This window comes from Cynara cardunculus (assembly GCF_001531365.2).
Source record: "Cynara cardunculus var. scolymus isolate 2C chromosome LG 14, CcrdV1, whole genome shotgun sequence".
In the NCBI taxonomy this organism is placed as follows: Eukaryota; Viridiplantae; Streptophyta; class Magnoliopsida; order Asterales; family Asteraceae; genus Cynara; species Cynara cardunculus.
The window spans coordinates 7,662,213-7,674,398 of NC_037541.1; the positions used below are offsets into that span (position 1 = coordinate 7,662,213).

General features: G+C 34.8%; 1 protein-coding gene across 2 annotated transcripts; it reads left to right on the forward strand.

Moving 5' to 3' along the window:
• The first annotated feature begins 2,351 nt into the window (after positions 1-2,351).
• Positions 2,352-7,862, forward strand: LOC112526365 (CSC1-like protein ERD4). Of its 2 annotated transcripts, XM_025136648.1 has the most exons (5): positions 2,352-2,787; positions 3,958-4,103; positions 4,214-5,334; positions 5,934-6,189; positions 7,215-7,862. In XM_025136648.1, exons 1-5 carry the CDS (start codon positions 2,514-2,516, stop codon positions 7,614-7,616), a joined length of 2,199 nt encoding a protein of 732 aa, XP_024992416.1. In that variant the 5' UTR covers positions 2,352-2,513; the 3' UTR covers positions 7,617-7,862. The 2 variants fall into 2 exon arrangements, with proteins under 2 accessions (XP_024992416.1, XP_024992417.1); XM_025136649.1 differs by lacking the exon at positions 2,352-2,787 and having other exon boundaries at positions 3,986-4,103; positions 4,219-5,334.
• Positions 7,863-12,186: the final 4,324 nt, after the last annotated feature.

Below are 12,186 nucleotides of genomic sequence, written 5' to 3' on the forward strand. Positions count from 1 at the left end.
CATTCCCTCAATCATGGATTTGGTTCTTCCTTCATAAAAGACATGACATTGAAATCCATTCCAACCAAGATTTCTAAAATGAACCTCATTAGATCATAAAACCTTAGTGATCTCATTCATGTTTTCTCAGATCTGGCTTTTGCTTCTTGACCAAGTTGTTGCTTCCTTCACGATTTTGCCACTGACTTCTGCTTCACGTTTTCTCACGATCGACTTTTGCTTCATCTTCATGATCGACCATTTTCCTTCTCGATTCTGCTCACAGTCGACCATGTTGTTGTATCCTTTTTGATTAGGTTTACGATCGACCATTTTCCTTTTCAATTGAAGCAAAATCGACCAAGCTGCTATCTCCTTCTTAATTAGGGTTACGATTGACCATTATCCTTCTTGATTTGGGTTCTTGATGTAGATGTGGGTTATGATTTTTGTTAGTGATTTGGGTTCCTAATGTAGAAGTGGATTATAATTTTTGTTATTGATTTGTGTTACTAAATCAAGTACAAAAGTTTGGGTTATTGATGTAAATGTGTCTTGATGAAATCTGAATCAACTACAAAAGTTTATCAACAAGAAGCACATCATGGTCCAAATTATTTATGTTAAAAAAATTAGTATATATATATATATATATGTGAAAGAAAAGGTATTTTTGTCATTTTTCATTACTCTATTCCAATTCATATATAAACCAAACATATAGATTTCAATTCCTTTGACAGATTATATTTCATTTCTTATCGACCAAACATTTGGTCAAGCCTAATAACATTTCATTTAATTTCCTTACACATTCCAATTTCTTTGACAAATTCTATATATTCAGAAAAAATTATGTTAACCGAACGTCCTCTCAGTTTGTTAACCATACACAATAACTTATCAACCCATTTTACCAACCATTGCTTTAAGGATCATTTAACTTAACGTTAACCAGATAAATATTTATAAAGTCACAAACCAAGAATCTTACTCAGTAAACAAGGTAATCAGATAAGAAACAATTTACCAACAATTTTACTATCTAATTTTAATGGTTGAGAATTTACCAAGTAAAATTGGTGACACCTATCTAGGGGATGTTTGAGATTGCTTATTTGAAACAACTTACGCTTTTCTACAAAAACACTTATCAATTTATTATAAGTCAGAAGGGTTTAACTTCTTTAAAAACTTCTTATTACCGTTTGACACCAATATAAGTTGTTTATCCAAACACTCAAAAATATTTATTACCAGCGTTACACCAGAATAAATCAATAAGCAGGGCCGGTTCTAAGATTTTTGATGCCCTGTGCGAGAATAATAAAAAATGCCCCTAAACCTATTTTTTTAAGTCAATGAAACAACGAAACATGCAATTTTTTAAAGAATTTAGAACATATTCAAGCTAAGTATCCCATCCTCATGTTGATTTTTATTATACCGAATACAAAATATAAGATATAAAATGATAAAAGGATAAATAATGAATTAAGATCGTGCTTCCTTCTTTTCCAGTTTTCTCTTTTCCAAATTAGCAAAATATAAACTTTATTTCAATATATGTGACTTAAAATACAATGAAAACTATAATTAGTTTTTAACTAAAATAATAAATTGCATCCAAATTACTGTCGTAGTAAGCAAAAAGTAAAACTCAAAAGTTACAAGTATAACGACTAAAGACTAAGGGCCTATGCATGACTGTTTCGTAGTGGCTTAATGATATAGAAAGTGACTTATCCAGTAAACTTATAGGGAGAGCTGTATATAGAAAGCCAAGTTTTTTTTTTCAAACATGTCCTTTCCAACTAAAAAAAACGCTTCAGACATATGTGAAAAGACTCTTCCGAACAAAAACTTTTCCAACCTATACAAATAGATTAATTCATACAGACAACTTTATACAAACAAAAACTTTTCCAACTTTTTCCAACGTTGTGCATTCAGTATTCACCACTACTAGGTCTTAGGCCCGTTTTTATAGTTAAAACTTAGTTGTCAAATTATTAAACCAAAAACTAGTAATAAATGATAACTTGATGCCCCTTTAGGCTTTGATGACTTGTGCGGCTGCACGGGCTGCACGTGGCCAGGGCCAGCCCTGTCAATAAATTGTTTTTATAAGCAATCCCAACCCCTAAACATTAGTCAGCTGCTCTTTAAATTAAAAAAAAATTAAAACAAAAATAGGCATCTCTTACACGTAATTTGTCCTAGAAATAATATCTATTGCCGACGAAGTTAATTACGAAAAGGGAACAAAGATATTTTAGCTCCACAATCAATGCGAATGCAGCCATGGATGCACATGTGGACCTTTACGTATACCTTCTTTATTTATACTACAGCTTGTTTCTCTTTCCGTTATCCAACGGTAACTTGTCTCTGCTTTCAATGCTCTCTTCCTAACCCATTATTCCAACTGTTCTTCACTCATCCTTTTTCGTTCACCAGATTGGATGCTATTGAAGTGTGTTTTTGAGTGATAGAAAGAGAGAATTAGTGTGTGTTTATAGGGGAAGGGAGAAATGGATTTTAGTTCGTTTCTCACTTCATTGTCTACTTCGTTCATCATCTTCGTGATTCTGATGATTTTGTTCGCTTGGTTATCGACGAAACCAGGGAACGCCGTTGTCTATTATCCGAATCGGATCCTTAAAGGTATGGATCCGTGGGAAGGAAGCAGGTCCAAGACGCGTAACCCGTTTGCTTGGATCCGAGAAGCTTTATCTTCCTCCGAGCAAGATGTTATCGCTATGTCCGGTGTCGATTCTGCTGTTTTCTTCGTCTTCTTGAGCACTGGTTCGTCATATCCCTTTATCTCTTCCTATACATTTTAGATTTCTGTTAGATTTTGCACGTTAGGCTTCTATTGATTTGACGTTAACAACTTTTAGAATTATTTAATCTGGTTTAGAAAGCAAGTTTCCGTTTTGGATTAAGTCGAAATTTTTAATTGAACTGTGCATTACTTTTCCTTAACTTTTTTTCCTTTTTTAGTTTTGAAGATTGTTGCAGAAACCTGTAAAAATTGTTGGAATACGTGCTGAATCAGAGTCCTAAAACCAAAATTAAACCCTAATTTAGTTCAAACACCAAGTTCAAACCCTAATCTGAACTGCATTAATCGACGTACGGAGTACTACTATGCAGAAAGCCAGAAACAACTGTGATGGTGATTGAATTCAGCGGAATCTTGGCATATTTTATCAAGAAATTTGGGTCTTTCTTGGGCAATTTTGTGAAACTTATACCTAATTTGGTTAAATCACATCAGTTATTCATGTTTGAGTTCTTTGTTAGAGTGAATTATCGATTTGGTCCCTGTGTTTTGATGTTTATTATGACGAAGGCCCCTCTACTATGTTTATTATGGATATGGTACATGTGGTATTCAATTTGTCACGATCATGATATCTCTGATTGACACCGTTGAAAAAACTTTGCTAAGTCATGGATGATGGAGCATTTTGGTCTTTTTATACATTCTTCTTTTGTCTTTTTCCTCTTAAAAACTAGTATATGTATACATATACATATGTAATATTAAGTGTTATATACACCCTTATATACATATTGCATAAATGAGCGACCCAGATGGAGATTGGGAGTCCGGACCGTTATCCCCAATCACTTTCCATCGCGCTACAACACACACATTGATTAAACGGATTTTTTTGATGGTGTTTGTCAGATGGACCATAGTCGTGACAAATTCAACACCAGAGACAAAAATCCATAATGAACATAGTAAAGGGATCCTAGTAAAAAAACATCAAAACACAATGACCACCAAATCCGTAATTTGCTCTCTTTATTATTTCAAATTGTTCTAATATATGTTGGTGTTGAACTGTTGAAACTCTGGGAAACAATAAGCTTGATTTCAAGGCAGTATTGCATTTTTTTTTATGACCATGACGTTTATGTATCTAAATGTTCTTATAGTTTCATTACTTCTTTCTTTTCCAGTATTCGGTATATTTGTTCTATCAGGCATTGTATTGCTACCACTGCTTTTGCCAATTGCCATCACTGAACGTAACGCCGGTATTGTGGATTCTACTGGGAAAAATGCTTTCGATGATCTCGACAAGCTATCAATGGCACATCTCAATGTTAGTTTATAACTAGTTTTGCTTTTCTCCTTTGAATCACTGAAATTGATCATTGATATCTACTTGCTTTTACTTAAAACCCCCTTGTTGGTTCAAACTTTTGGTTATAGAACAGAAGCGCACGGTTATGGGCTTTCATGGCATCTTGCTATTGGGTTTCGTTTGTTTCATATTTCCTTTTGTGGAGAGCATACAAACACGTTTCCGATCTGAGAGCTACAGCATTGAAGTCTCCTGAAGTGAAACCCGAACAATTTGCTATTTTGGTCAGAGACATACCTTATTCATCCGAAGGTTACTCTAGAAATGAGCAAGTTGACACATACTTCAAATCAATGTATCCTGAAACATATTACAAGTCAATGGTGGTCACAGATAACAAAGAGGTCAACAAAATCTACGAAGAGTTGGAAGCGTGTAAAAAAAAGGTGAGACGAGCTGAGAGCATATATTCGGACTCAAAAAAAGAGCCAAACCCTCAAGGAGTGAGACCAACTCACCGACTTGGTTTTCTTGGTCTTCTTGGTAAAGAAGTGGATACGATTGATTACTGTAATGAGAAAATTCACGAGTTAACTCCAAAACTGGAGGCTGCACAGAAAGAGACTCTTAGAGAAAAGCAACTAGCATCAGCCCTGGTTTTCTTTAATAACAGAACAACTGCGGCTGCTGCAGGTCAGTGCGTGCATTCCCAGATTGTCGACACATGGACGGTCATGAATGCTCCTGAATCACGACAATTATTATGGACTAATCTTTCTAAAACTTATTATGCGCGGGAGATACGACAATATGTTGTGTACTTAATTGTTTTCTTGACGATATGCTTTTATATGATCCCCATTGGGCTGATTTCGGCTTTGACAACTCTAGCAAATCTGAAGAAGTTGGCCCCCTTTTTGAAGCCAGTTGTGGATCAGGCCGAAATTAGAACAGTCTTGGAAGCTTATCTTCCTCAGATTGCACTTATCGTTTTTCTGGCTTTGCTGCCTAAATTCCTTCTGTTTCTATCCAAGGCTGAGGGGATTCCGTCTGAGAGCCATGCTGTGAGAGCTGCATCGGGGAAATATTTTTATTTCTCTGTGCTTAATGTGTTTATTGGTGTCACCATCGGTGGAACTCTTTTCGACTCTCTAAAAGCAATCGAGGACAAACCAAACTCCTTCATTCAGATGCTGGCTTCAAGCCTTCCTGGAAACGCTACTTTCTTTCTGACTTTCGTGGCTCTCAAGTAAGCTTCAAGTTAATACCTTTTAGAACTATTATTAAACGGCAAATTGAATGAAAATACAACGTAGTTTAGTTCAATTCCTATTTTGTGCAGTGCACTTTCAAAACGTTTTGGTACCTCAAATGTTACATCTCAAACATTTAGTTACCTAGTTTACATCCATTCATGTTTTGTGTAGCATACTTTCAAAATCATCTTTTTGGTACCTTAGATGTGACATCTCAAATATTTAGGCACCTAAGTTTACATTCATTTGTATTTTGTGTAACATACTTTCAAAACCATCATTTTGGTACCTCAGAGTGACATCTCAAGTATTTAGGTACCTAGTTTACATTCATTCCTATTTTGGTATCTCAAACATTTATGTATCTAGCTTACACTGAGAATGAATGAAAATGCAGCGTATTTTCGTCCGATTCCTATTTTGTGTAACACGCATTTGTTATTAATGTTTGAGATATAACATCTCGTACCAAATGGAGGTTAAGTAAGTGTGTTACACAAAATTTGCATTTTCATACAATTATCCCGTTATTAAACAATCGGATGAGAAAATATGCAATATGCCGGTTAATCTATACTGTTTCGAATCTCAGGTTCTTTGTTGGTTATGGGCTTGAGCTATCGAGAATAGTTCCTTTAATCATATTCCATCTCAAGAGGAAGTATCTGTGTAAGACAGAAGCAGACTTGAAAGAAGCTTGGTTACCTGCAGAACTTGGATATGCAACCAAAGTTCCTACTGATTTGCTTATTCTCACAATTGTCATTTGTTACTCCGTCATTGCTCCTCTCATCATTCCTTTTGGTGCAATATACTTCGGCCTAGGATGGCTCGTCTTTCGGAATCAGGTAAGACCATTATGATTCCTGTTTTTGTCCTATCTTCCGTCCCCCAACACACACACACACACAAACTATATATGTATGTAAAAGATGCGGAGAGAATCCTTGAAAAAGAAGAATGGAAGAACCCATCCAAACCGTTAGATTAAGATGATCTAACGGATGTGGTTATAACCATCTTTTTCTAAATAAAAACATCCCCCTATTGTTCAAAACGGAAGTGGGCGAAATATAACCAAAATTGGAGCAAAACAAATCACATAAAAAAACAAGCATTTTAGTATCTTTAATTTGACATCCATATTAATATAATTTTTTTTCATTTGTTTTATGGTGGTTCTTCAGTTATTTTTTATTTTGAGATTCTATCCCGATCTCACCCTTATATATCTATGTCTATAGAGGATTGGGGCCTGGTAGTAGTTCAAGTATATATGTGTGTGTGTATTGCATTGGGTTCCAATAGGGATTCAAAATTTCACTTAGTTAGCGGAGGTTATGTGAACTTACGCTAACGGAGTAGTTCAAACGGTCACCACTTAGCAGCGGAGGTTATGTGAACTTACGCTAATGAAGTAGTTCCTACGGTTCATAAGAAAGAATACAATCCTACACGATCCTGATTCTACATAGATACATAGATATGTGTGTGTATCTTTACCCCTCATAGACCCTACTCTCCATATGAGATATTGGATTTGTTTGGTTTAATTTGGTTTAATTTGGTTAGTTACATATAATATATTTATAGAGAGAGAGGGAAGGAGGATCAAATGAGAACACAATCAAAATAAGAGTAAGAAAACGATCAAATCACATGTGATTTTACATGCGGGCAACTTGGGTAGTTTTCATGTTTTTTTATTGTATATATAGTCGGGTTCAAAATAGAACACTTGCATTTACAAGAATGCGAAACCACTATTTTTACTATTCTCAATCACATGTGATATGCAATTGGGTTATTAAGCTAAATAGCCATATATGATTGTGCGTCTTCTCTTCATAATCAAGTTACCGTTTCTTTACAGATCCTCAAAGTCTACGTCCCAAAATATGAGAGTTACGGAAAGATGTGGCCCCATTTGCACGTGCGCATCTTGGGCGCGTTAATCCTATTCCAAATAACAATGGTCGGGTATTTCTCAATAAAGGAGTTCATCTACAGCCCGCTAATCATTCCACTTCCAATATTCTCCCTCCTCTTCGCCTTCGTTTGTAGCAAGAAATTCTATGGGTTTTTCCAAACCACGGGTATAGAGGTTGCGAGCCATGACCTAAAGGAGACTCCAAACATGGATCTTATCTTCAAATCCTTCATCCCTCCAAGTCTCAATCCCGACAAACTTGACGATGAACGGTTGGATGATGGGGGGGCATCGTACGATTTGAGGCCTGGATTGGATGCTTATGCTCAAACTCAAGATGTTTAATGTGTAGTAAACTTTGTTTGAAAATGATTTGTTGGTTGATAGTGTTCTAGTTTTTGTGATTGTGTGATTATTCTGTAAGAAAATGTTGTTCTTGTTGTGAAAACTCAAATATGTAACATAACACTTTCATCATGTATTTGTTTGATCAACTCCATCCAGTAGTTGGATCAAATGTTTGTTTTTGTTTTTCCTAGGATTAGTTTAATGATTTATTCGTTTAATTATTAAATAGTGTTTGTTTTTTGTTTAAATTTTAAATAGTGATTAAATTAGATGAGTTATTGTATATATTTAGTCATCTTATTTTCTATATATATGTAACATTTAGTTGACTCATTTAAAACGTTTACGGAATAGTTGTTTATATTACCAAGTGAACATGACAAAGAACTATAAAAAATAACCGAGAATCTTATCTAATAAGTAGCATTTAACCGGTTAGGAATTACCGAGTAAGAATTGCTTACCAACCATCAATTTTGATGGCCGACTCTTATCAAAGAATGTTTGCCCGGTAAACATATGGTAAATGGCCAATAAATCCAGAAGATTTATATTAGAAGCTTTTCCCTTTAAGAGTCGAACAAATTTATACGCTTTTGGCTGATGAATATGGTCTTCAAATTTCACACGCCATAATTGAACCCAAATTCTTACTTATACCGAATCCTAGATCATATGCAATTAAAATCTTACTTGGTTGATTTTTGATAAGCGACTCTTACCTAGTAAGTCCTATTTATACCGGGTTTTCGGGGCAGTTTATGTGTACCTACTAATCCCTTAGATGACCACGAATCATCTGTAGTCATTGCACTTGAACTCTAAAAAGATGAGATTGTTACTACATTTCCTATACCTTATAACCATTACATCACAATTCGAGGGATACATGTTGGATAATGCATCAAAAGAGGGCCATCAACGTTTTCTTTATCATTTTTTCTTTGAATTTTGTTGATATTTAATGTGATTAAATATAACATGTTGTCAAAACAATAATTTATTTTTTATATGAAATGTGTTTTTTATATTATCTTCAACCCAAAACTAAATATATTAAAAAAACATAATGTCATGAATGTCATATAAAACAAATATAATTTACACCACAAAATCTCACTAGTACAAGGATTCTATATACATAATTTACAACTGAAAAATTCCAAAAGAATATCCTTGTACTATCACATGTATGTCAACATCAATCTTCAAAATATAACAAGTAACAGATTACCCCTTCCCTGAGACTGACTTCTTCCTCTACCTCGTCCCCGGTCTTCCTCGACCTCTATTTCTGGATGTGATAGTTGGAAGATTAACAGGTGACTCTTCCCTTTCTTCAGACTCTAGACGAGCCGTTCTTTCAGATCTTCTAGTTCAAATTTCATTCAAATGATTCATATCATCAAGTGTACCCGTTCCAAATTTTATTCGAATCAAACGATCCGCGGCTGCCAATATATCTCGCGGTAACAAAAATGTATTGTTCTGGGGTATATCAAGGTTCAGTCTCCGATTCATATTTCATCGACCAATCCCTCCCAATTCACATCTTTGTTGAAAGAATTTTTTTTTGTAAATTCTTAGATAAGGATTCAGAAAATACCGGATCTCCCTCTACACAAGCAAATTGTTGATAAAACTCCAAAATAGCATTGATCTTCAAAAGACAGATAAACACATAATAAAAGTAATCATATTTTTCTTTTTCCCTTGATATCCCGAGATCGTGCTGTTCCTGCAATGCACATTTTTAAAATACAAAATGAGGGTTAGACCGGAAGGTCTAGTGAAAAAATCCCTTCTTTGCAATTACAGGGTGAAGATTAGGGATGCTCAAAAACCCGATGAACCCGACCAACCCAACCCGAATTTTTAAAAAACAACCCAACCCGAGGTAACCTGATGCATGATCGATAAAAAAATTAGCCAACCCGACCTTATTGGGTTGGAATCGGGTCAGGCCCAAAAAAACCCGACCAACCTGACAACCCGATGAACCCAACCTTAACTTTAGCTTTGAATTGTAGATGACAATCGTGACATGACCAACCTCAACGTCAAGAAAGCGAAAGCATCGGGGTTGGAAACGTCTAAAACTATTGTTGTTGATTGATGTATTATCATTTGGTTTAAACATTTTTATTGTAATATCTAAATATTTGATGAACTTGCATATTATCTTGAATGGTCGGTCATATTTTAAAGAAAAGTTTCCTTTATTTTTATGTGATTTTACATTGTTTAAACACAACCCGATCAACCCGAACGGGTTGGGTTGGGTTGAACTTTTGTTTGGGTTGGGCTGGATTGAAAATTTTCAAACTGCCAACATTGGGTTGGGTTGTTAAAACGGTTCCAAATCGATCAACCCGGGCCGTGAGCACCCCTAGTGAAGATCATCAAATCCTGTTTAAAACATCTTTTGCAAATAAATAAATAAATTTAAGTAAAAGTATGCCAATCTGCTTGCTACTTAAACTATAAAACAAACAGATACTCATAACACAAATACACACTTCCTGAAATCTGCATTTCTTACAGAACACAAGGTCATAAAACTCCTCTGGCTCAACGGGCCAGAGATCCTCTGGCTCAACAAGTCAGAGCTCCTATGTACTCATTCCAATATTACAAGACTAAGGGGCCGTTTACCAAATAAATACTCGGTAAGTGCTTACCGGTAAAATTTAACACTACCACTTACTTGCCGGGTAAGACTTTAGTCCACCAATACGGCATCATATGCAACAATTTACCCGGTAAGCGCTTACCATGGTAAGAGTCGTTGCCCTCACTCACTAGGTAAGACTCTGAGTTCTTGTCTCCCTCTTACCGGGTAAGATTTTTGGTCCTTATAATATTCATCCGATAAGGTAATGTCACTTGATAAGCGTTTACTCGGGTAAACGTTTGGTAAATGACCCTTAACTCAATCAGAGATCCTTTGGACAAGTGTCTCTTATCCAAAAAGACTAACATTATATTTAAAAATATATTAATAAAACTACAACCATGACTCCTCTAGTGCTTTATCTCATTAATAAGAGATATTTAAAAAGATTTGACTTATAAAAGATTTAGTTTTAAAAGACAGACTTCAGATATAGAGCTAGGACACATAATCTTTTCTAACACATAACCTCTGTATAGTACAAATAAAGCCTCTGGGTCATAAAATTTCCTGAAATACTTGAAAGATTTTCCACACAACCAGAGGTCCTCTGGTCCATCTTAAAGATCAACCAGAGCTCCTATGTGTCTTCTCAAATATCAGATTTCATCAAAACCATTTGAAATCATCAGCAGTTAATGCCTCTGTTTATAAATCGTTTTTCCCTTCTCAATAACATCAATGTGATTATCTCAATAAGAGTGATACCTCTAAGTCATCAAGTCACAGAGAAATGCTGTTTTAGAATTATCGCATGTTATGGTAATAATAACAAGAGTTATAATATTAATCACACCCACAATTGTCTCCCTTATATCCACAGGTACACCTCTCCTTGATATGCTACACTTGTTTCCACCTTAAACATGATTTCAAATAAGAACAGAGTTACGTCATACATGTTTTGAAGGAACATTTAAAACATAGTTTCATGGCAGAACAGACTTACGTCACACACGTCCTGGAGAAACATTTAAACCATAGTTTCATGCCAGAACAGACTTACGTCACACACATCCTGGAGAAACAATTAAAACATAGTTTCATGCCAGAACAGACTTATGTCACTCACGTCATGGAGAAACATTTCTTAAAATCAATATTTCTTTCAAAACAGACTTATGTTACACACGTCTTGAAAGAAAATATCAATATCTTTTCCCAGTTCATAATTCTTATTTAAAAGATACAAACATGCTCTTTTTGCATTATAAAATAGTTTAAAACTCATTAAATAATATTAGTGAAATACCATAATTAGATAACACAAGTTTTGGGCGAATTTCTCTTCATCGGTGTGACATCCAGAAATTTAAATACCAGGTTAGTAGTTAGACAACACTTTAGAAATATTATTAACACTCAAGTAGAGCGATTAGAGCTTAAGTAGTTAGAAATCCTGGTAGGTTGCGTAGAAAACACTGTTTCGACCCGTAATGAACCGGATCGTCTTATAAAATGCCAAGTACTCCAAATAACTTTTAAAACTTGCATAAAATATAGAGTCTACATATTTTAAATATTTTTTTACTTAAAAATTATATTTAAAGAATTTATTTATCTTATAAAATAAGAATTTGGGCATTTTTCTCAATTTCTCACAAAAGTACCCAACTTATTAAATTATGGGCTAAATTTTTACTAAAAAATAAAAATAAATAGAGAGAGACCCATAGGCCCACCTAATGGCCGGCCCCCCTCTCCTCTACATATAAGTACATTTTTGAAATTTTAAAACACTCATTTCTCATTCATCTCTCAACCTTTCATCTCCTTACTCTCTCCCTCCATCTTCTTCTTCAAGAAAAATTCAGCCCTTTCATAGAAAACAAAAGGGATTCAAGAAGCAAAACTTGAAGAAATCATCTTCTTTTAATCAAAGGTAAGAACTTG